Genomic DNA, 25,629 nt, shown 5'->3' with positions numbered 1-25,629 from the left:
ATAAATATTTGTATATCTCAATAAAAAGTATTAATTTACCAATGTATGGAAGTAAATATTGTTATTATACATTTTATAATGATTTATTCCAGCATATTTGAAAAAATATAAATGTTTGAAATGTTACTTACATAAATCCAAGTTAATAGTAATTTTATCTTTAGAACTGAAAAATTGTTTCTAAAATATTAAATTTTGTTATATGTACTTTTGCGAAATAAAAGTAAATACCCATAACTCAATTCTCTTTTTGTCAAATGGTAATTGCGAAAGTGAATAATAAAATTACTTATAATCACGTATATTCTCAAATAGACGATATTTATAATATTTTACTTATACAGCAAGAAGAAACATAACTGTTTTACATTCGCTATTTTATATTTTTAATATTATTACACTTAATTTGTTTTCGGACGTGTATTAATATAATGCCAATTCTGTTATTTGGTTTTATACATTTACATCATATTATATTTCCAGCTAATATAGCTCAGGAAATAATGCAATTTGACTTTTCTTGTACATTTCCATCTGCTTTTTCAATCTCAATCAATAACGTATGAAAAATATCTGCAACAGACTGAAACAAAATAGAATTGCATTGTAATCATCCACATGTAACAATGTAATTTAAAAAAGATGAAACAAATTTACCTCGTTTTGTTTTGCACTTGTCTCTAGGAAAGCAGCATGCCAAGAATCTGCTAATCGCTTGCCTTGTTCTGTTGTTATCATTCGGTCTACATATAAATCCGTTTTATTTCCTACTAATACAATTGGGACACTGAAATCCATAAAAATATATTTTATTAAAATTATATATGCTATACATTTGTAATTATATGTGCTATCACACAATCCTTTTATATGAATTAATAAAGTGAATAATAATATAACATACTGGACTTTTCCTGTTATATCCAATAACTTGTCATAAATAATTTGTACAACTTCAAAACTCTTAGCACTAGTTATGCTATATACCAGGACATAACCATGGATATCCATAGAATACTGTGTAGGAAATATACTGTACTCATCTTGACCTGCTGTGTCTACCAACTTAACTTCATAGTCTTGACTATTTACTCGTGTACTTTTTGTAAATGCTGGAAAATATACAAATGAATTGTATAAAAAAATAAGTCAAAATAGGCAGTAGAACCGACATCTTTCAAATTTTTATATCAAATCTTATTTCTTTTTTGTAAATTTTAATTGAAGAAGCAAAGGATAAATTTGATGATAAGATGTAGGATGCTACTGTGCTCAATACATTCAATTATAATAAATAAAAATTGTAAAATACTTTTAATATATAAAAAACAAGAAAACTAATAACTGACGAGTTCATGCATATTGCCAACAATACATCATGCTGTACTCGAACTAATTTGTGTTGTGTTAATATAATTTGTAAGGTATGTGTACAAACCGCACATAATGTAAACTAATTCAGACAATAAAATACCTTTTGTACCTGAACATTATTTATAGATAAGAGTAATTTATATGAAATAAAATTGAGAAGCATTTCATGAAAACCAAACCAAATTTTTGAAGATCTTGAAATTTCTGTTATGTAACTTATGACTTATCTATTCTGAATTACGAAGTCATTACATGAATACCATTATATTTGTAAAACAATAAGCTTATCGCTGTTCTGTATTTCTTTTTTATGGGTATTAAGTCACATTAACCATTTTCTAAATTTCATATATGTAAACAATAATACACTGGTATTACGGTATTATATATGTTGATTTAGAAAAAAATATGACTATTGCGTACTACGGCTGCGATTGCAACAATGTATAAAATATGCATTTTCCATTGTAGTATCTTAGAAAGAACAAGAATTTTTATATGCAGGATAAAATCATTAACAGTTCGATAAACGAAAATTCCATTATAATGTCATAAGATAATATCATAAGAGAACAAATATTAATATTTTTTCAATTATTCAACTACTATAAATTTTAAATTTCTAGAATATGATGATATTATTAAATGAAAATTAAATTTACTTACATTTAAAATAATAATATTATCATTAAATTCTATTGCATATAAAATAAATAATATGAAATCATGAAAATTATGTATAATATTAGCTTAATACTTTGGTTATTGTAAATAACAGTATAATTACTAAAATATACAAATAGCTTAATATGTTAATATATCATAAAAATTGATCAAATACGTATATTTTAGTATTGTATATGGAAAAATACATTACTAAAATATCATATTAGATATAACATAATATAATATTAGAATATCTAAATGCAATCTAAATTTGTCTATATTCAACGTAAAAACTTCAATTAAATATGTGAAGTGTACGAAGTACACATTCTGCTCTGAATATATACAGTGTGAGTCATCTAAGAGTTTAAGCTGAAATATTTTCAATACTACTAATTATTTCAGAAAATGTTCTAGATGAAAGTTGAATGATTTCAAGGAAAGTATATTTTTATTGATGTTATTAGTTTTCCTGTAGGTGCATAGAGGTCATGTAGAGGTCAACTCTGTCTTTTTAAATGGAATTTAATTAATTTTTTGCTACATTAGACAATACAGCGCAAGATTCCTTATAGAAAATTATTAAACTACATATACTAAAAAACTATTAGTTTAGTAGATATTTTAACTTCTAGTTTGTAAAACTTACTGTATGAAAAACAAGGAAAGATGTAAGATACTACTTTTTTCTTTCCTAGGACCCTATTTGCTTCCTTTATCTTTCATACAATAAGTTTTATAAACTAAAAATTAAAATATCTATTAAATTATTAATTTCTTGACATAAGTAGGTTAGTAATCTTTTATAAAGAATCTCGTGCTGCATTGTCTATTCTATTAAGAAATATGATTCCATTTAAAGAGACAGAGTTGACCTCCACATGACATTTATACACCCACCTACAGAAAAGCTAATAACATCAATAATGTCCCCTTTGAATCCATTCAACTTTTATTTGGAACATTTTCTAATATAATTAATAATATTGAAAACATTTCAGCTTAAATTATTAGGTGACTTACCTTGTATATTGTTCGAGTTTACAAACTATATTGAGTTTAAAAGTGTTGGAATTTGAAAATGTAGCTTACACTTTAGAACAAAGAGAAACTTTCAATAATTCTCTTTTAATACAATTATTTCTCAAATATGAACACTAAATTTTAGAAAATTATATACATCATACTTTAAAAAATTCTATTGCAACACAAAATCATTGAAAGTTATGTGAAGAATAATATACATATTGTAAGAAATTAAGACAATATGTTGGACTGTATGAAAAATTAACATACCAAATTTTGATACTAATAATAGTTATGTCAAATAGTATTCGATATAATGATTTAAATAAATTCATAATATAAAAACAAATACCATGTGTTACAAAACCAAATAAACTAGTAAACCTGTATTCGTTAAAATTTATCTTTTGTTTTAAAATGTAAACTGCGTCTATAAATAATTATAACGTCTTTTTAAAACTCTCTTGTATAATTTCTTTATCTCTTATATTTTTTTAAATTTTCTGCTAAATAAGATTGAAATAGTTCAAATATTTTTACACAATTATAGATTATCAACTTTTCACATTATAAATAATTATAATCAGAAACATTAATTTAAAAAATTGATATTAATTATAAGTTAAACATATTGAAGACATATTCTAACAATTATTGGCTCATTGAATTTAGTATACCAATTTGCTCATTCAATAATAAGTTTTCATGAATCTCTATTGTTTACAGCATGAATTACTAACAGAATGTGCAGAAAATACTACTAACAATGTCATTAGAAATCTTTGAAGTAGCGTGTAAGACGATACAGGTACTTCTTACTATTTTCTATGGTAGGGTCATATGAATCCACAAACTGTCCCTCGACGAACTGTATGCTCAGTGACGACTTGCCTATTAAAAACAATAAAAAAGAAACAATAAGCATTGAGAATACAAAAAACAAATTTTTACATACATAAAATGTTTGTATACGTTTATATATTTGCATAAATATATAAGCACGTTTACATATATAGCAAATAAGTTACATTATTAGATAAATAATTACTTTATAAAGATATTAATTAGTATAACAAAACTAATGTAAGTCTAAAAAAATTCCCATATTTTGAAAATTTTTATTAGTTATGATATGATAATCATTTAATTTTCAAACACACTATAAGATAAGCAACTAATCATTGACATAAATAATAATATTTGTTAACAGATCAGTTGTATATTAAATTATTTCAATTATAATAATAATTTTTCATTACCTACGGATCTATAACCCATAATAGCTATTTTCCTTTGTTTTGGTGGCATTTTTCAGCATTTATAAACAGAAACGCTGCAACTGTAGTCCATAAAGGCTGGTGCATACTCCAATTAGAACCTCTACATAAAATTAAAATAAAAAATGTGAAAAATTATTTCTTTCGAATAAAAGAATATATCCTTATATGTGAACTAATTGTTAGATACTACTATTACTCTAGAAGATTATTATAATAAATTGATTCTATAACTTATTTAATACTAAAATAATTAATTTAAATTGAAATAATTTATTCTGAGTTATTAATTATTACATTAAAGATTACAGTTTAAACTATAATAAACATATTAAAGAAATTAGATTACAATAAAACATATGTCTAATAACATATATTGTGATTAGATAAGTAATTAAATAATAATTCTATGAATATACTTGATTTTAGTATACTTGTTTCCTTAAATTGTTACTTAGTTTGATTACATCATAAATGTTTTGAAAATTAACTACGACATTTCTAATTATATATAGAATTATCGCCTATATTTATAATATTTCATTTCATAAAAATTACTAATTGTAATTCGAATTTCAATAAAAACCAAACAAAGGAACCACGTACATGATATATGAAAATAATTAATGACTCCTTGTGGAAACATATATTTTATAAAATTACAATCATTAAATAAAATCTGCAAAAGCTGTGTGCGTAAGTAAGAACGCATTTAAATATGTATTTAATATATGCGTATTAAGTATAGTTGTATGTACATATATAGTATTCTTTATATCATACTCTGTTTACGTATTTATCAATTATACAGTAAATGTTTCGTTGCGTTGCAATAATCAAACTCTTTTACTTTATAATATGAAAATTGCATTCGTCATAAATAGTCTTCTCAGCGAATTACGTATTATTTAATGCACATGCAAATGCACATGCAGTACTCACCAAGAAAGAGGAGGTATATACATTAGTATACATACATTATGTGCGTTTCATGTTAATCGACATATTGACTCTTATTATATGTCAAGTATTTAAACAAATAAAAGTTGATATTTGTCTTAATATGATGTCTTAAAATAAACTTTTCAATACTACTGAAAATATTACTATCTTCTTATACGCTGACGCGATAGTTTCGTACTGATATTTTATATAGTGTCACGTCTCTCGGACGTGTATAGACTTAACGAGTGACGGTAGTTCAACAGTAGCCGCAAGATGTCTACTATTTCCTCACAAGTACATAGTAAATTATTCGTTATTCCAGTATTCATTAATTTATATACAATTTCCAAAATTTATTTCAATTTTATAGGCACAGGAATAGAATAGGACCTATTAAATGTAATCCGATTGAGCAGTTTAATTGGTGGTCTTGAGAAGAAACCTTTCTTTTTTATTCTATCTTTCTCCTTTATTTCGCGGTTCATCCACATGTTTTGATGCTGAAAGTCCGATCTTAGGACTCGATAGTCATAGATTTTAATCAAATTGTTAGGGATTTTCTTTTAAAAAGTTTTCTAATTAATTTTAAGCAATCCTTCTTATAATATTTTTAAATAATTATATTCATAAACATTGCATTTATAGTATCATGTATTTATAATATACAATGCCGCAGAGGACATTAAGCAAAAGACATTAACCTCAAAGAAGAAAGCAGTGGAATCCAATACCGAGGAAAACATCGAATATATGCAATGCTGATATTAACTATAAATTTATAAATTAATAAAGATAAAGGCAATGATTTAATAAAATTAAAATTACATGTAACATTTACATACTTATCTCTCAATAAATGTTTATTTTAGCGAAAACTTTAACGTTTAAATTACACATAACATAGTATTAACACCTTGTATTGGTGACCATGTTTAATAGTTTTCTATATAATACTATTTACTTCTTTATTGTGAAAAAACAGAATAAATAAATATTTCCGTAGAAGAAAATTTCTTGATTTCGTTATCTATTTGCAATGAAACATATCTATTTTGTAAGTTTGAAAACAAAGGTGAATTCTATTTCTTATATTTTCTATGTTTTTTAAACTCTTTTACATCTTATTTTCTGTGTTACTTTTTAAAATATCTTATGAAAATCAATTAAAGGAGACCTATGAAATAACTATAAAGTACATCAAGAACACTTTATGATTAATTTTTTTTTTAAATATTAATATTAATTCTGTTTCCAAATTATAAAACAGTTTTATCTATTGCAATTTTCCGTAAATTCCAATTTGTTCATCTTATACCTTTGATTATTTGTTATAATATAATACAATTATAATATAATTTAAAATAATATTAATGACAATTTTTATATTTTAGCTAATCCATATTTTTGGCATATGGTCTATTGAACATACGTTCACATACATACGATACGATGTATATAATGCAATGTGAAACTTTCATTTCGTTAATTTTATTGATAATTTTTTTATATTAATAATAATTAATGAGTTTATACTATAATTTAGTGTAATTAACATATATACATTGAATTAGTTGATTTTTATTTCTTTGTGGAATAATGTGTAACGATTCTTTTTTACATTTTGCAATTGCTTCTTTTAATATTTATAGACAGTTAAATAAAAATAAGCTCGTTTACAAGTAGGTTGAGCATATGTAAAAAGAAAATAGTAGACCGAAATTTTTGAAAATATTTAAAATATGTATCTAAAATGAACTTTCACGAGATAATTTCTGAATTATATTCTGTAGTTATATTATTTCAGTGCACAATGTAAGCGAGAAACTATACACAAATCTCTATTTCATTTCATCATTATAAGAGTTCTACATTTTAACATGTAATGTGTATTAGATATGAATAGATAAACTGTAAATACATACATACCTACATTATATGAGAAAACCAAAAGTGAAACCTGTTCAGCAATAACACGTCAATATCATAGATACGTCCTCTTTATGTCACGAAGCTTTCTCTAGATCATAGATTCCAGAACTGATTCTAGAACAAATTTCGAAAAAAAGACAAAATTATCTTTCTTTCTTACAGTCCTCTTTGATTTGAACGGATGTTTTCTTCTTCTTTTCCTTTCTTCTCCTTTTCTAAAAAAATACAGATTCTTATTATATATATGTAGACAAATTATATATACATGTATTCGCAATGAGTGCAATCAATCTGTTGGTTTTATAATCGATCTTCTACTTCCTAAATTGAATAGGTATACTTTCTTGCTACTTTATAAATCAGCGAAGAACAAACGTAAAAAAATTTTATTTAAGACAGTTAATGTACGAAATAAGAAGGAAGCGCATCGTAAATCGCTTTTATAACGTTTTCGACTGATATTTTATAGAATCAGGGAATATACATAGATCTTTTATTATTAATTGTTGATTTTCCCTGGTTTAAACAGTGATATGTCCTTAATTATGAATAAAATGGCTCCAATAAGTAATTTATTGATACTTTGAAGTCATTTACAACATTTCTTGTGACTTTCTTAAATTCATTAAGGAGTCGATTTCTCCTTGGAATTATTACTGACGCATATATGTTTATGTACATAGAGCATACAATAAAATGAAAAATAAGTTAGCATAAAGCTATATCTGAAATACAAAGAAAAACTACGCAGAACAAAATCCTCGGGGATATACACAGGAATGGAAAGCAAGCGGGTAGATATAAGGAGGTCGTGTTTCATCGGCATACTCAGTTTATTACTCGATCTACATAGCAGATCAGACCGTATTATAGGAGCACGCAAATTAGCATTTCACAATGAAAACTGAATTATTGTTGCAAGTAAATAATAAAAATTCTAAATAATATGTTTAGTCTATATTTTAATCATCAATACTTAAAAAACATTCGTGCCGATAATTCTTTCCTTTATAGATTTTTATATTTCTTGTGGGCAATATAAAAATTATAAATTCGAAAAATGTAGCTTTTACTTTCAACATTACAGTGATAATTTGTTGTTCCAAATTTAACATATACATCAGAATACTTAAAATTTAAAAATTATAAATTAGTTTTCTTAATGATTTTCAGTTTATTTTAGTTTTACCGATATTGCTAGTTCCTATGTCCGAAGGATTTTTCTTCGAACAGTAAGTAAAGTTAAATTTTAGTCTTGCCGATGATAAAACTTATTTTTTTAATTAAATTTACTGTTAAATTAGTGTCATAATAATTTTAATTTTCATTTATTAAATATATATACATTCCCCCTAGATTTACATTAAATCTTAGTTATGGTGTGTTTAACGATATTATATGAAGAAAAGAGATCGTACACTGACAATTTATATTTCAGCCCTAAGAAGCTATTAATGGATTTGTTTCAATCGTCAAAAGAAAAAAAAGAAGCAAGAAAAGGGCCTCATATAGATCATTATCATGTACATTATTATCCAGTAACAATCCCTATATTCGAACCACTGGTGAAAGCACCTAAAAAACACAAACTGGAAGAAATATATCAGTAAATATGAATTATATTACAATTAAAATATAGTGTAATTAGAAATTGTATTTAGTAGATAGGTTCAAAGCTTTTGTACAATGTGTATATATTTTTACATAATTAATTTTTATTCTGTGTTATTTAAAGTCAAAATATTTCATATTGTACACATTAAAACTTAAAACGTTTGTTAAAACTTTAATTGAAATTGATAGTAGAAAAATAACTTTGATAAATTACTTTGCCGAATAATTTTGAATTTTGAATAAAATAATTGTTTAGGATTAAGAAATACATATTTAATTTCAAATTTTTAGCAACCAACTGAAAACGATTGGGTGGTCCAGTCACGAATATAAATATATTCCTGAACCCAAAATTAAAACTTTCAGTTTATATGATTCGTGGAAAAATTCTGTGCCCTGCAAAAAAGAAATTTTAGGTAATAATTGGAATACTTTTAACTTATTTTCTACTTTTTAAACGCTTGCAATTTAAACAATGTTTATCCAATAATGTTGCAGAAACAGATCTTTTAGAAATAACAGACAACAGCGAGGACGAAAATGTATTATACGTACACCCCTCCACTCACAAGTATTAAAATACATAAAAAAAGAGTACCTAAAAAATCATTAGAAAATTATTAAAATCTTTAAAAATTATCTCGTTGAAAATGTTAGATTATAAAGAACCTATACATATATTCAATATGACAACAAAAAATTGCAAATTATATGTATTAAAATTAAATATCTTTCTTGTTTATATTTACTACGGCTCTTAACCGCTGCTTTAATCAATCTTGACATTATTAAACTTTTTATTAGACATATTTAGTGTTATTTAGTTCCGTAGTCAAATATTCTGTGAATGATAAGTGCCAAATTCATAATATTTAGATTTTTCATACTGATATTTTTGATACTGTTTATATTTAATACTGATTTTTATACTTAAGGATTTTACAAGATAAAAATCTGTCGACGTAAAAATCTTTATTTTTTGAGTTTACTTTTATAAGCTCTAGCGTGTCAAAAATATACCTTATGATGTTGAAGATGTATCGTAAAATTTATTAAATATTGCATTATGCGTTAATTAGAATTAGAGGTTGGTTCAATAAAATAAAAATACATTTTTATTTTCTTGTCACAATGCAGAACTAATAATGTTCCTAACATGATTGCATGCTATAGATAATGTTATTAATTTTTTGCTTTTTATATTGCTTTATTTAGAAATTACAATTTTGTTAATAACGTAATACAATACTTTTCAATGTATTAATAGAATATGTTGTAAAAAGAATAACAGCTAGAAATATGGTGGCACGATATTTGGTACTTTGAATATTTTATTATCTTGTATATTATATATAATTTTACAATTTTAATTTAATTTTAAATACATGATAATTAGAATTTTTTTCACACATAAAGTTTTAATTTAAGATGTTTAGGATCGTGCATCTTTTCGGAAAGCGTTTTATAAGATAGTTTCAATAAGCGAGATATATTCGATGGTAATGGCAGCTTTCTCTTCTCGATACGCGTTTCTTGTTGCTCCATATGATCCTGCAAGAGCTTGGACATAAGTTGCAACATGTATTTGCGATCAGTTAGTCGTACGATATGAGTTCCCATCACTTTTTCTAATCGGGATTTTACCGGTGGATAATTTATTCTAGAAATAACAAATGAATAAATAAGATTTAAAAGATAATGTAAAAATTATATATATCGCAAATAGAGATTACAGGTCCAAAATTTATAATTGCATTTTAGTATAAATTTGTTACAAGTAGTTTAACAGTATCATTTAATATTCTGTTTCTAACATTTTTAGACGTAGATACGAAAGATTAGAATTAGTAATATCTATATTAAAAATTTATAGTAATATAAATTCTATAAAAGAACAAAATGATTTTTAATTAAATGACAAGAAATTAATATAAGCGGTAGAAATTATAACTTACGCATATCTTACGTGTTCTGTTTCCCACCATTGCAAAGGAGTGTCATAAGGATCTATAGCAGAGATAAATGCCATTTTTACATCTTCAAATACCTTTTTAGTTTTTCTCGGGGCTTCCACTTCTCTCTTATCGAGTTTGATCTTTTTATCAGTTTCACTAATAATTTTATTCTTATATTTCTGCTTTTCTTCATGGTTAGCTTTTTTCTGATATCTAGTTCGCCTTTTCTCTACTGTTGCAGTTTGCATACTAAAATATCTGTTTCTATCTTCGTTTTCTTTATATAAAGCTATCGATTAAATTTAATCATTATGTGTTATGTTTTCTAATTGATATAAAACATAGTTCGTTACATTAACATCAATATGGTTAGACTAAAATTTTGAAAATGAATATAGAAAATTTAAGAAAAAACAAACGCATTCAAAACTACTATTTTAAAGATTTAAAAAATATCTCGGACTATGAATTTAATTAGAAATTTTGTTCTTTTAAATTAAAAAAGAAATTTATATAAATAATAATAATAATAATAGTACTTTATTACATATTAGTCTTTATGTCTATTACAAGAAGATTCTTTGGCGTAACAGATTGATTTATTTAGTATATACTTTCTTATCTTATGGATAGTTATTCTAACCATTATAACATACATTAGACGCTAATGTAGTATGTATAATAATTATGTAATATATATGTATCAATGAACGTAAACTATACTACTTATATATTATAATATAATATGAAAATATTTCATTTTACTTGTGATATTGTTCAGTGTTTATTTTCTAATGCTGTTATTATGAGATCATTGTTATACTATTTGACTTGCATATCCTAATTTTTCTACTAATACGTAGTACTTCAAATGTTCTATTTTCTCATTTTTATGTCTGAACTGATTATCCTCGTGCCAGCTTTATGGCTGCTTGGATGTACATGCCGCACTAGTTTTCATGTTTCTTGTATATCACTCAACACAATCATGATTTAGGAAAGTCATCCATTTCTCTTTTTCCCTAAGGCATTACTTGTATCATTGATGATTGCATTGTATTTGGCATAATTGAGTATCGTACACACATTATTGAGATAATTTCTCTTTATCAACCTACCTTTGTATTAACTTGTCTTAGTTCCTTGCGTTTAAGGTAAGAAATTTCCAATTTTTGCATGTTGTAGAGCTGGTGATTTTAAAAATATGTACAGAATAACTATACACATTTAAACATAAATGCTTTTATGATAATAATCAATTTATATATTTTCTATTTACGATCTTTAAAAGATTTAAAAGTTCCAAAAATTTTTTAAATAATATTTTAATTTAATATCTCACAGATATCTTAATTAAAAAATTTAACGATAAAATTTTGCTATAATATACTAAAACATTCTCAAATGCTATTTATTTCATTTAAAATAGAACTTTGAATACTCTCAACACCAATGAGTTAATAATTGTCATAATGATATTCTAATTAATGAATCAGATTATTAAACCTTGACCCTTAAAATATCAAACCGATAATTGAAAATGACAATTAAATACAGATATTTGTCACAATTTTGTGTTCCATTATTTACTTTATATACATAGTGTCTATCTTTAATATTTAAAATTATGTATCATATAAAATAACTTTTTAAACATACTTAAGTACATATGTATATATATTTTTCTTATTATATTGAGGCATAATGTCTATTATAATCTTTTCTAGAGTTAGTACATGTTTCATATATTTTGTTTCCATCTTCATTTATTTCTTAAAACTGTATTATAATTTATTGTATATATATCTATTAGTACATTTTTGTTGCTTATTTAATATTATAGTATTTCTATTAATCGACGTAACAAACTGAAATACTTTACATCAATTTTTTAGAGATAAATGTATGATTAAACTTGAACAATTCCCGCGCTTACAACGTTAATCGTTTCACTATTAAACTATTAACTGCTATCAGATAGTAAATCTGCTATTAAGCAGCTTTTCTTTCATATAAACAACATGAAATTATTTTTAAAATTCATACAAAATATTTTGTTACCCTTTGTTTAAAAAATCATATTCAACATTCAAGCTTTATAAAATTATATAAGATCGAACATATATAAATAATACTTACATACATAAAGTTCCTAAACGATATTTGTATTTCTATTGTACAAAATACGTATAACACATATTATGTAGACTATAATTAATCTGAAAGATGTTCATTTTGCGTAGTTAAGGATATTACTATGGTCGTATGTCGTATTATTCGTACTTATAATTGCAAGGCACAGTCGGTATATGTGACTGTGTTGTAAGGAACGTAAAAATATCTTTAGAAACATGGCGAACATCGCAAAGTTTTTCGGAGTGGACAGAGCTTGTAATTATTGGCGTACAATAAAAGCAAATGGTGGTATTTTAAATTCTTTGTTCACATTATACAGGTTAGTATAACACAATTGTTATATATAATATTTTCTTAAATAGTATTTATATATGTCAATACTTTTTGTAATTATCTATGGAATTGAAAATTTCTTTTATAATAGTAAACCTAATCTTTTAAATATTTATGATTGTGAGTTTATGGATATTTATTTTCTGTTTTAAGTTTAACATAAACATATAAAAATAATTTAACATCATAAATAACATTATGTGATATTACATTATAGAGTGGATGAATTAAAAGCTGGTACTTTAGTAGGTGAGGATAAATATGGCAACAAGTACTACGAAGATAATTCAAACTTTTTTGGTAAGTTCAAAAAATGAAAATTTTTTTCTTATTTGTTTATAGTATGAATGTGTAAAATATTTCAAAAGATATTGTACTTATTATATACTGAGAAAGATAAATACATATTATATACTTACTATATATTTAAAGAAACACAGGTTTTTTAATATAATTAAGTATAACTTAAGAACGTTACATTTATAAACAATTAAAAGTTGACCATTATACTAAACAACGAAGTTATCTGTAATTAGAAAGTTATTGTTATGTTCATTACAACAGGTTCTAATAGATGGGTAATATATTCTGAAGAAGTTTATATGGATTATGATGGTTCTCAAGTCCCAGCAGAATGGTTTGGATGGCTACATTATAAAACTGATTTAATCCCTACTAAGGATCCTAATCGACCAAAATATTCGTGGATGGCAGACCACAAACCAAATTTAAGTGGTACCAATGAAGCTTACATACCTTATACTACTACAAAACCAAAAATTATACCATGGAAACCACCGCAGTAATATATTTCCAGTGTAATTTGTAATATAGATTTGCATAGGGTAATTATAATAAAGATAATATGTAATTAAATGTAAATAAATATAATGGAACTTAATATTTATATTTATTTAATATATTATTAATTATGATCAATAATTGAGTTATTGTAGCTTGAAAATATTGTATCTGACTATAAAGTCTTGAAAAATTCTGTCGAATATGTATTGTCAGAATTTAATGTTAAATAAAATATTGTATTATTTATCGGCATGACATATACCCTTTCGTGTCTCGAGGGGCTTTTAAGGGACTATAAAGTCTTGAAAAATTCTGTCGAATATGTATTGTCAGAATTTAATGTTAAATGAAATATTGTATTATTTATCGGCACGACATATGCCCTTTCGTGTCTCGAGGGGCTTTTGGTGTTACATCCTTATATCTGCTTTTATGGGTACTATGAAGTTGCTAACATATAATCTTAAGACCTAATTGTAACTTAACATAACCTATATGTTTACATATAAATAAAAATATTCGTCTTGAAATCTAAATCATATTTGGTCTCACTTGCCAGTTATTGCTATGTCTATTTTCGGCATTATACTGACACAGTACTTTGCTTTTCTTTGTAGTTAAATATTGTGTGATTATATTTTATAAATTTTAGTTTAGTTTTTTTACTTTGATCACTATTATATTTTATTATATATGTTCTATATATACATATATTTTATTATATTACATAATAATTATTTAATAAATATAATTATCTGAAAATTATCATTTGAATTTGCATTATATTTTGATAATTACTATCATATTTTACTATTTTAAAATATTACTGTAAAATAATATTACTGTTACGAGGACACACAAATAATTTAATTATATTTTTACTTGGAAATAATTTGCTAAGCATATATATATGCTTACATACATACACACACACACTTATATATATACGTAATAGTCCATTATTAGCGAATTAGCAAATTATCTTAATTCATTAGATTTCTTAGAAGAAAGAAAAATAAGATTTAAAGGTACAATCTCGCTTATCCGAACAAGTCGGAAAATAATGCAGTTCAGATAACCGAGCAGTCCTTATAGTAAAGATTCACTAATTATTCCATTAAGCTTTTCTTGTTAACTCGAATAGTGAAATTGAAGTATTAGGATTTTAAATTGCTCCTTCTTTGACATACAGATAGTTTTTAAATACAAAATATAGATTGTATATATTAACATATCCATTATCGAACTACATGTTTGTGCGTGTATAATTGAAATAATGTTTGACTATAGTTCGGATAATAAAAGCTCAACGTTAACTTGTTCATATAAATGAGGAGCTAATAAATGAGACTTTACTGTATGTAAAATTCTTGCTCATTTTTTTCATATATATACATACTTTACATATTAACATTTACCTACATTTATAAAAATTAAGAACATTTCTTGATAATATTAAATTAATTTATAAAAAATGACTGTATTAGTGACTGTGACTTTTTAGTAGAGAATATAATTAAAAAATAAGAAAGTTAGTACTTGAGATATGTTTATTGATATTTCTACTACGGATTTTAGAGAAAAGAAAAAGTCCTAAAAGAATAGCCATTCTTGTTACTTGTTACTACTGTCATATTGATTAGTTTTGATTACTAAGAGTAGGGAGACAGTACAAAAAGTATAGACGGAAAAGTTTCGGTCGTAAGTTAAGAATTAAAGATAGCCTCAGAAAGTTTACGTTATTTATTTGAGTAGGGATTTATCTCCCATGAACTTCGCAAGTACTAAATATACAAATGTGTATAAAATTCAACTGATTAATAAGGTTGTTCTGGCAAATGAAGATCGGAATTTAGGGGTGAGCTACAAATCATATATTAATAAAATATTTTATATATATATTTTTTTTTTTACTTATATCTTCCCTCTTATAGATATGTATGTCTCTTTATTAGAGGAATATTTTTATTCTTTAAATTGGCAAGTTTAAAGTTACTATTTAAACGAATAATTTATTAGTTATTACGTCCTAAAAAATTGTTCATTAAAATTAAATACATACATTTTAAGTTCAGCGAATCCTTTATTTAATTGCTTTTCAAGAAAATAAAGTGGAATTATTTATTAATATGCACTATAATATTTAAGAAACTGTTAATCCCCCACAATTTATGATTCAATAAAATTCAATAATTTATGATGCTTTTTAATATAGCGAAAAGAATTTCTTTCCATATTGGATCCTGATAAAAATGTTCGATTTTCCCTATTATTTTATTTATATAACATACATAAAAGAAAAATTGCAATTTTTTCATGATTGGTTAATTTCGAAGTACGACAAATTACTACAAATTACTAGATAAAATTAAATTTATATTTACGAAACTATTTCTATAATTATAACAATAATAAATTGTATATATTTTGCTGAAACATGAATTGATTATATATCTCAAGTGAGTGGGTAAAAGAATAAATTTAATACTTTTTCTGCATTGCTGTCTTTTGCTTATGACTCTAATAGTATACAGTATATTAGTTGAGATTTTAATCATATGTATATCCAAAATCTAACATCTGATCTTACGTTGCATTCTAGATATTATATGTGCTTCTCTGTAAAATTAATAATTCTGATTTATACTCTTTTGCTCGCGCACCAGAGGATATCTATATGTATAACATATAACTAAACATTTAACAAAATACACATTGTAGGCATTAAATTAATATGGTAAATCATCAAAAAGCGATATCACAAGCAAAACATCTCGCTTCCATAAAAAAGAAATTGTTAGTAAATGAAGCGATGGTCCACGTAAAAAATGAAAATTACCATAAGGCCATATACCTTTACAATAAAGTAAGTTTTTTAATTTCACGTATTTGAAATCATTCAAAATATTATCATTTAAAAATGAATAATTAATTATGAGAATTGATGTGTCGAAGTGTAGTGAAGAAGTAAATAATCAGCTCAAGAGTTATTAAATTATTTGCAATAGTCTAAATTATATAGTAATTTTTAACCCTTGTAACTTTTTAATTCTTTTGCTCCGCTAATAACCCATGTATGCTATTGGTCCAATTGTATATAAGAAAACAAGAAAGATGCTAAAATATTAAATTTAAAGTTAAGTTTAAGGAATTGAAATGTATTATAATTTATCTTTGTATAATTGGAAATTCTGATAAGTACTAAATAAATACATACTCAAAATCATATTTTCTTCGTAGGATTAAATTATTTTTCTTTTACATATGCTTATAACATAAAATAAATTGAAACGGTATACTTTAAGTAATATTATTACATTTTCTATTAAAAACTGACAATTATGTATTAATTGTCAGCTTATTGTTTGAATTATTTCTTTAAAGTTATTAATATCATGTACTATTAAAAAATATACACATATGAGCTATTAACAGATATAACATTGTGATCGAATAAATATTATCATTGATTTTCTCGAACTTTACTAGGACAATAACTACCGATCTATCTTTTTACTAATTTAATTTTAACAAGAATATTTATAGCAATATACAATAATATTTATTGTATATTTGTATTGTTATTAATAATAAAAAAAAACAGTTCATTTTATAAAAAAAGATATCTTACCATACCACTTACGATCACCACGCTCTTATTATACCGTTAAAAAGAGAATACACACATTATTCTGAGACCTATGTATATAGAGAGTGTTCGAAGATAATTTATCGTAAGCGACGTAGCGTTATTCTATACCTCTGGCTCAGCGAAGATCTGCAAAAAAAGTAACCGCCAAATTGACGTAAATCACGAATTTCAGGGTCAAGGTCAGTTTGATGACTATTTTCTTTGCAAATCTCCACCAAGCCAGAAATATAGAATAATGCTATGATGCTTATGACAAATCATTTTTAACACCCTGTACACATATATATTTATTTATTTTTATATTTATTTATATAATTGTATAGCAAGGAAATATCTACAATATCAGAACAATTTGTTCCGCAACAGTTTAAATTTTACTATATATTATTACATCGAAACAAATACACATCGATCTTTTTACTAGCTGATATTTATAGTTAAAGAACTATTACAAAATTATACAAGTAGTAGAAAATATAATAATAAGCATGTTTAATGTTAATAAAAAAACAGTGATGATTAAGATTACATTAAATAAGAATTATAAAATAATTCCATTGTTAAGAACGATTTTAATGAAATCGGTATTACTTTTAAAAATATGAAAGAAAGAAATTTTTAATTGATACAAAAATTAATAACATATGATTTAAAAAATGCGTAGCAAATCAATAAAATTTTGAATTTACTAACTATAATTACTAACATGAACTTATTAAATTGTTTCAAATAATATTGATGAAGATTTTATCAATGAATCCGTAGAAATCGCTTAAAAAAGGTTTCAGTTTTTCTCGTATTAGTTCCTTGTATCTCATTAATTTAGTTATAAGACATACATATATTGTTTTATCTTTTATAATGTAATACAAATTTCTAACATAGTAAAAAATTTTGACGTAACTACAAGATGAACGAGTCTTTATTCTAAACGAAAAAGCAGGAAGTAAAAAAATGCTTTTCTAAAATAACTCAGAACTTCATACTGTACAATTATGAATTTTAAAGATCAATTTCTACCGACGACATTTGAATAATATATAGTAATAAAATTTGAATGTCACAGAATTAAATAAATACTTCCTGACAACACAAACTAAAGTAACTTGAAATTCCTTTGCACACGTACGATCAGTGATTTTTAGATACCGAATTTGCCCGCATTGTTGACTGTTTCTAAGGAAACAAGGCACCTAACCAAGGTGTCGATAACCACACGTCTATTCCACACGCAAATCACACAAAGTAGTACCATACTCACCTTGCATTCTAAGCTATTTTCGTGAATGAAACGCGCTGAGTGAATTCGTTCTGTCGGTTACCATTTATTATTTACAAAAAAGGAACCGAAAATCGTCACAGTGATATTTTTTAATATTTTCTTAACATAAAATATTTTTTATTCAAGGACGAATATAAATTATATAAAGAAAAAGTATCGAAAAGCGATTCTTCTTTCTTCTCGTATTCGTTATTATAATCTTCCTTTTATTTCCAACATTATTTCATCTTTAAAAAAGAGGAAAATTAGTTCAAGATCAAACGTAAAATAAAGTAACCAACGATGGGTGAAGTACTTGTATCAGAAATTACGAATACCCAAGATGATATTGATTCGAAGATTATGGGTATACTGAATCCAACGATACATCACCATGATCTATTGCAAAGCTACGTGCGAGCGGCCGCAGAAAGCGTTTCAAATTTGAAACAGTTCGAAGAATCGGAAAATTTCGATAAGGTCCCATCTCTGGGAACCTGCCCCGACAAAGAGTCCATCGATAATGACGATAAAGAAAGTCACATTAATGGTAATAAAAAAGATAGGAAAAATAATAAAAAGCAACGGGAGAGTAAATCCAATAAACTGTCAGTCGAATCAGAAATGAACATTCAAAAGAAAAAGAAATGACGCCGCCTAAATAATGGTACTTACCACCAGGAAGAAGTATACACTGATAAGGATCGCGCTGCCGCGGTAAATATGGGAACCAAAGATATTAAACAATCGTTAAAAATAAAGCAGAAACAGGATCGTAATTTACAATTGCCAGAAGACACTGGGCCCAGAACTATGTTGGCTTTAGGATTACGTGAAATGCGAATTGGTGATGTTAAAGTCGCAATGAATTGTATCAACAAGGTTCTTTTTAATTCTCTTTTTAATCGGATATATGTATGTATGTAATTATATTTTCATCTTTTGATGTTTTGCTATCCCCCCCCCGCCCCCCATTTTCCAATTGCAAAGGAATTTCAAGTTGCATAAAAATTAATCTAAAATGTTTAGTATTTATTATATGTAAATATTTCTCTTATGATATATTTTGTATATTTACATTCTATAAAAATTGCATTAAACATAAACGTTACACTGATTCATAACGTCTGTTTAAAGTCGTGTAATTGATTTCGGAAGGTATTCTGTTTTAATAATATTATTATATGAGTTTAACCGATCTTTGGAAAAGTAAATAAAAATTTGTTTTCTATAATATAATTAAGAATGAAATTAGGATACAGTAAAATATTATATTAGTTTCTGTATTATTATCTTTATTTATTATATTTATTTTATATCTCGCATTTTTTTTTAAAGATATGTATGTAGATATTTAGTACATCATTATAGTAACATCATTAAAAAAATAGCATTTAAGAAAAAATTAAGAATCTAATCAAAGGTCAAACAAAAATCGATCGAGAAGCTCATATTAATATTATAACATCGTACTTTTATCAATTATTCTTGTTATTAAACATTTACATAAACATACCTACTAGTCAATTTACTAAAGAATATGTATGTAGCATTTATGTGCAAAATTATTAATAAAAATTTTAATTTCATTGTTTGTAAATACATTTACTTATCACAACATTGTGAAATATTAAACATACATTGATAATACATAATAAATTTATATATTCATTTAATTAATACTTTTACTGTAACATACATTTCATTTAATAAGTTGAACAAAATTAATTAATAGTAGATAAAACTGTTTGTATTATAATAGAAATAGCAAATTATTAATAATTGTCTTTATCAATTAACGTTTAAAAGATACAAAATATATCATTTTTCCATTATAGTGCAATTCTCTAATATCTTCATCTTATTAGATATTATACAAAATAATAAAAGATAATTAATAAAGTATACATATATACATACCATCCTTCATTAAAAATTATTACACACGAAATATTTATATATATCTGTTAACTGTTTGTTTTTCACACTATATTTTGAGCACAATATAATTACATCATATAATTAATATTACTCTTCTCTACCAGGCATTAGATCTTGAGCCAAATGATAACAATGCATTAATAGCACGAAGTAAATGTCATCTTTTATTAGGAGAGCCCCAAAAAGCACTACAAGATGCTGAGAACGCATTACAATATAAAATGAAAAATGTCAGCATGGCTAACGCAATATATTGCAAAGCAGAAGCTTTATACTGCATTGGTGATTTTGAAATGAGTCTTGTATATTATTACCGTGGCATGGGAATACGTCCAGAATACGGACATTTCCGCCTCGGTGTTCAAAAAGCGAAAAATGCGATACAAAATATACTACGTAAAAATTGAATGTTTCTATCATAAAAACGTAATTATACAGAATACTTGAAATAACACCTTTTTAAATCGACGATTTTTATAAGTTTAACGGTTAATCAACCATGGTAGAAACTGTTAAATATGTTTACAAATATGTGCAATAAAAAATTTATATATACTTAAAATATAACGTAGAAATGTAGAAAAAATTTTATACGTACATACATATTATATACATATTCATTTATTTATTTATTTATTTATTTATTTATACTGAATATAAGTAACATTATTCTTTTATAATGAATGTTTCATATATAAACTAGTGATAGTGAGATATATTATATAGTTTATAAATCAATTTGTTTAATTATAAATAAATTAATTTTTCTTTCCTTAATAATTAAATAAACATATTTAATGTCATCAACGTATTTAATATTTTTCGTAATTCTATAATTTCATTAAATAGGTAGTATATTTATTACATTAATATTACCTGATATTACCATTACAGTAAGAATACAGTAAGCCAATAATCGTGTCACTTGTATGTAGGTTAGATAGTCTCTTTAATTGCATATACACACATACATATAATAAAACACAACAAAATATTACGGCGAGAGGACTATTTATTATATTCCCTTTCTCTGTTTGAATGCTAATATAAAAGCATATTGAAATTTATTCGTAAAAACGGAGTATTTTATAATGGCAGAAACTGTTTTAAGTTCCGGTGAAAAGACTTTCATTCTCCATGGAATAGATGTAAGTTAATATAAGAATCTACATATATATATATATTTACACATATTTATTTTTATACTAAAAGTTATTTTGTCATATTTTTACGATTTTATAATCATAAGGCAGACTTTAGAAATGATGGTAGGCAACGATGCGAATATCGATCAATGGAAATTGAAACTAAATTAATGCCACAAACACATGGATCAGCAAGATTACGCATAGGAAATACGGATATTCTTGTTGGCATTAAAATAGAACTTGATGTACCTCACGCTGACAGATCAAATGAAGGAAAATTAGAATTTTTTGTTGATTGGTATGTAATGCTTCTCATAGTAGTTATTGAATATTTGATATACTTTACTAATGTCCAAGTAATTATTTTATAAAGTGAAATCCTTTATATTTTTAATATGAAAATTAAATAGATAATTTTATAGTAGTTAAAAAGATAAATATATGCTATTTATTTCATATTGCGTATTATGTTTCAGTTCTGCTACTGCAACTCCAGCATTTGAAGGAAAAGGTGGTGATGATTTAGCAACTGAAATAAGTAACATTTTAACAGCTGCTTATCAAACGCGTAATGCTTTTGATTTAAGAACATTATGTATTTTACCTCATAAGAAATGTTGGAAAATATATGTTGATATTTTGGTAAATAGTGTTTATACATTTAAATAAATATTATAAGAACAATAATTTAAATATTTTACATATACATAATGTATATACATAGATTCTTCAGTGTGGTGGCAATCTTTTTGATGCAGTAGGAATTACGGTTAAGGCTGCATTAAATAGTACAGAAATACCAAAAATTACAGCTGCTACTCTGGATGGTGGAGAACCAGATATTGAATTATCAGATGATGCTTATGACTGTATACAATTAGATACCAGCAATTATCCAATTATTGTTACACTGTGCAAAGTATGTTTCTATCAATTGATATTATATATTTCATAATTTTTATATTATAAATATTAAAAAAAAGAATTTTATATTGAATTTGAAATATGGAAACTATCAAATGTTTGTATATATATACATGCATAGTTTAGGCTATTATTTAAATTTTTCTACAGATTGGTGATAATTATATCGTGGATCCAACCTTGGAAGAAGAAGTATGTAGTGCAAGTAGTATTGTCATGTCTGTATTACCAAATGGTAAAGTTTCATCAGTGATTAAGTTGGGTTATGGGAGCATTCAGTCTAATACCTTTATCAAAATGTTGCAAGTAATTATATTGTTATTTATTGTAAATAAATTAATCCTATACACATATATGTGCAAGGTTTAATAGGGTGCGTGGTACAACAATAAGAAATAGTAAGTGCAGTAAGAAATTATTTTACGTGCAAAAGCAAATAAAAAATATAGCATGAAATTTTCTCATTTGAACCATTGTTTTCAAGAAAATGAAATTTGAAAAATCGTTAATTCGTTAAGTACATGTGAATTTATACTAGACTAATACTAAGTACATTAATAATTAACTACAAATGTACTAGACTATTTCTTGTCTATATATATCCAAACTCGAAAAAATTTCGCGAAAAAAATGTTATATACAATGTTGATATCATCTAGTTGTACCATGCATTCCACCACATCTTGAATATGTATATATATCAAAAGTAACAAAAGTATGTTTCCAGATGGGTAAAGATATAGGATTGCAATTAAATGAAAGTCTTATGAAAGCACTGAAAAAAGAAAGTCAACTTGGACAACGAAGACAAATATTAGGATTTCTTAGATAAATATTTGTAATAAATATAAGTATACCTTTAATCCTAAATATAATTTAATTTTACGCATAAATGTATTGAATTTTTTGTTATTCTTATATCTCATGTCTTTTAAATAGCATTTTCTTTTTTATATGTATTTTCAATCTATTAAATCTGTACAAGTGGACAATTTGTAAGTGAAATAAACAAGATATTTTATTTAAAGAAAGGACAATAAATAAAAAATTATAATAAAGAAACATAAAACATACAATATATCTTGAATCATTATTTTATTATGTTCAGATACTACTTAATAGTAATTACAATAATTCTTATATGGGAGAATTCTCAAAACCATATGTAGCAAAAGTTTTTGGTTTCTCAAGACCTTTGTAATCTTTATCTCCTGGAAATCTTGTGTCACGTGTGGGTCTCACTGCCCAACCAGATTGTCGTGTCCAATTCTATGAAAATAAATATTTTGGTATGATACGTAATATCTAGATGTTTCATTTGCGATATACTGAAAAATTATTTCTTACGCTTGTGTTATATTTGAAGTAATACCATGCGCCATAAATCATAAAAATGCCCATGAAACATTTTGCTGTGACATAACGTACAACCATTGCACCATTACTACCCTATAATTAAATATAATATCAAACAAAAATAGTATCAACTAATAAAATTACTTTTGATATATGATCTAGCTAAAAGTTTTATTCTTTTACCAAAACAGGAGTTAATAATCTTTGAAAAACATCTAAAGGTGCTCTATAGAATCTTCGAAGTGGATTATAAAGTTGCCTACGATATTCCTTTGTGTCTAATGGCTCTTCTGGTGCAAGAATCTGGCTTTTAAGATACCGAATTCTCCATGCACGTTCTTCTTCCGTCATACCAATCAAACGTTCTCTTTCGCGCACTAAACGTCCACCAATACTCATTGGTTTTACACCACCAGTACGTGAAGATGCCATTGTAAACAAATTAACTGAAACTATAAAATTGTAATGATGTAATAGCCAAATAATTGTAAAATATTGAGAATATATTTTTATATTTATATATTTATACTTTTATATTTACATGTTTGTATATTTATATATTTAAAATACAAAATATGAAGAAAAGCAAAACCTGATATTTATATAAAATCGCACGTATAAAATATGTACATAATACCAATTTAACTTATATAAAAATTAAAGCATACAGGAGATTACATACATTTATAATATAACTATTATAATAAAAACTATACAAAATACACAAAATAATCAATTGTACTTACGTAATTGTTGAAATATATTAAAAACTATACTTATATCCTATGAAAGTTAACCGCAAATTATATCATATTATATACGACTGAATATAACCTTTGATTTCTTTAACAAGCATGCGCATTACATTACATGACAGTCAGTATGATATACATATGCAGTTTACCAAGAAAGAACTCGAAGAAACGTAAACCTGATTTTAAATAAAGTTTTTATCAGTGATAGAACTTGAGATATTTAGTTGACATGCAGTTTTACGACCAAACAGTTAATAATCTACATGTTCAATATTCAAATTTTAAAAGGAAGAAACAATTAGTATGTTTATAATGTTTATCTCATAGTTTGGTATTTACCAATAACATTTGCAGCGCAGATTCGAATTCTTTTAATGTATTTTACTTTGACATATTTTTTTCATCATTCATGATATTTTACATTATATAAATATCCTCTTGCTTGTACTAATGCCTTAAATTTAAGTTTGACTTAAATAGATATATTATAATGATATTCTATTTAATTAATTTTTTATAAATTAATTAATGTA

General features: G+C 25.0%; 8 protein-coding genes across 17 annotated transcripts in view; 4 read left to right on the top strand and 4 right to left on the bottom strand.

Moving 5' to 3' along the window:
* Positions 1-285: 285 nt before the first annotated feature.
* On the bottom strand, positions 286-5,508 carry LOC132910583 (GTP-binding protein Rheb homolog). Its single transcript, XM_060966353.1, has 6 exons — positions 5,286-5,508; positions 4,326-4,446; positions 3,886-3,957; positions 905-1,112; positions 658-787; positions 286-583 (listed from the first exon to the last, which is right to left on the bottom strand). The coding sequence occupies exons 2-6, from the start codon at positions 4,372-4,374 to the stop codon at positions 494-496; spliced, it is 549 nt and encodes a 182-aa protein (XP_060822336.1). The 5' UTR covers positions 4,375-4,446; positions 5,286-5,508; the 3' UTR covers positions 286-493.
* LOC132910584 (uncharacterized) lies at positions 5,451-9,555 on the top strand. Of its 5 annotated transcripts, none has more exons than XM_060966358.1 (6): positions 5,461-5,582; positions 5,659-6,049; positions 8,391-8,449; positions 8,656-8,823; positions 9,123-9,247; positions 9,330-9,555. In XM_060966358.1, exons 2-6 carry the CDS (start codon positions 6,044-6,046, stop codon positions 9,407-9,409), a joined length of 438 nt encoding a protein of 145 aa, XP_060822341.1. In that variant the 5' UTR covers positions 5,461-5,582; positions 5,659-6,043; the 3' UTR covers positions 9,410-9,555. The 5 variants fall into 5 exon arrangements, with proteins under 5 accessions (XP_060822339.1, XP_060822341.1, XP_060822340.1 ...); XM_060966357.1 differs by having other exon boundaries at positions 5,659-6,342; XM_060966354.1 differs by having other exon boundaries at positions 5,659-6,360.
* A 589-nt stretch (positions 9,556-10,144) lies between these two features.
* On the bottom strand, positions 10,145-11,880 carry LOC132910524 (uncharacterized). The gene is made up of 2 exons (XM_060966294.1): positions 10,787-11,880; positions 10,145-10,491 (listed from the first exon to the last, which is right to left on the bottom strand). The coding sequence occupies exons 1-2, from the start codon at positions 11,032-11,034 to the stop codon at positions 10,236-10,238; spliced, it is 504 nt and encodes a 167-aa protein (XP_060822277.1). The 5' UTR covers positions 11,035-11,880; the 3' UTR covers positions 10,145-10,235.
* LOC132910520 (cyclin-dependent kinase 10) overlaps positions 11,203-25,629 on the bottom strand; it is a 39,812-nt gene continuing 25,385 nt past the window's right edge. The window contains exon 7 of the mRNA XM_060966285.1: positions 11,203-11,215. The gene's annotated coding sequence lies outside the window, so the exon portion shown is untranslated. The remainder of the gene's footprint in view (positions 11,216-25,629) is intronic.
* On the top strand, positions 12,906-14,156 carry LOC132910527 (NADH dehydrogenase [ubiquinone] 1 alpha subcomplex subunit 12). Its single transcript, XM_060966300.1, has 3 exons — positions 12,906-13,241; positions 13,473-13,555; positions 13,820-14,156. The coding sequence occupies exons 1-3, from the start codon at positions 13,138-13,140 to the stop codon at positions 14,059-14,061; spliced, it is 429 nt and encodes a 142-aa protein (XP_060822283.1). The 5' UTR covers positions 12,906-13,137; the 3' UTR covers positions 14,062-14,156.
* Positions 19,564-21,994, top strand: LOC132910526 (outer dynein arm-docking complex subunit 4). Of its 2 annotated transcripts, XM_060966299.1 has the most exons (3): positions 19,564-19,854; positions 21,018-21,339; positions 21,849-21,994. In XM_060966299.1, exons 1-2 carry the CDS (start codon positions 19,696-19,698, stop codon positions 21,318-21,320), a joined length of 462 nt encoding a protein of 153 aa, XP_060822282.1. In that variant the 5' UTR covers positions 19,564-19,695; the 3' UTR covers positions 21,321-21,339; positions 21,849-21,994. The 2 variants fall into 2 exon arrangements, with proteins under 2 accessions (XP_060822282.1, XP_060822281.1); XM_060966298.1 differs by lacking the exon at positions 21,849-21,994 and having other exon boundaries at positions 21,018-21,462.
* Positions 21,809-23,878, top strand: LOC132910522 (exosome complex component RRP42). Of its 3 annotated transcripts, none has more exons than XM_060966289.1 (6): positions 21,809-22,061; positions 22,163-22,359; positions 22,538-22,703; positions 22,786-22,980; positions 23,136-23,291; positions 23,702-23,878. In XM_060966289.1, the coding sequence occupies exons 1-6, from the start codon at positions 22,005-22,007 to the stop codon at positions 23,726-23,728; spliced, it is 798 nt and encodes a 265-aa protein (XP_060822272.1). In that variant the 5' UTR covers positions 21,809-22,004; the 3' UTR covers positions 23,729-23,878. The 3 variants fall into 3 exon arrangements, with proteins under 3 accessions (XP_060822272.1, XP_060822271.1, XP_060822273.1); XM_060966288.1 differs by having other exon boundaries at positions 21,810-22,061; positions 23,713-23,878; XM_060966290.1 differs by having other exon boundaries at positions 21,851-22,061; positions 22,167-22,359; positions 23,713-23,878.
* LOC132910525 (uncharacterized) lies at positions 23,986-25,514 on the bottom strand. Of its 3 annotated transcripts, none has more exons than XM_060966296.1 (4): positions 25,436-25,514; positions 24,525-24,793; positions 24,333-24,434; positions 23,986-24,254 (listed from the first exon to the last, which is right to left on the bottom strand). In XM_060966296.1, the coding sequence occupies exons 2-4, from the start codon at positions 24,771-24,773 to the stop codon at positions 24,123-24,125; spliced, it is 483 nt and encodes a 160-aa protein (XP_060822279.1). In that variant the 5' UTR covers positions 24,774-24,793; positions 25,436-25,514; the 3' UTR covers positions 23,986-24,122. The 3 variants fall into 3 exon arrangements, with proteins under 3 accessions (XP_060822279.1, XP_060822278.1, XP_060822280.1); XM_060966295.1 differs by lacking the exon at positions 25,436-25,514 and adding an exon at positions 25,088-25,233; XM_060966297.1 differs by lacking the exon at positions 25,436-25,514 and adding an exon at positions 25,024-25,075.

The sequence above is a fragment of the Bombus pascuorum genome, chromosome 9 (genome assembly GCF_905332965.1).
Source record: "Bombus pascuorum chromosome 9, iyBomPasc1.1, whole genome shotgun sequence".
Classification (NCBI taxonomy): Eukaryota; Metazoa; Arthropoda; class Insecta; order Hymenoptera; family Apidae; genus Bombus; species Bombus pascuorum.
This window is presented reverse-complemented; position numbering and strand designations above follow the sequence as displayed.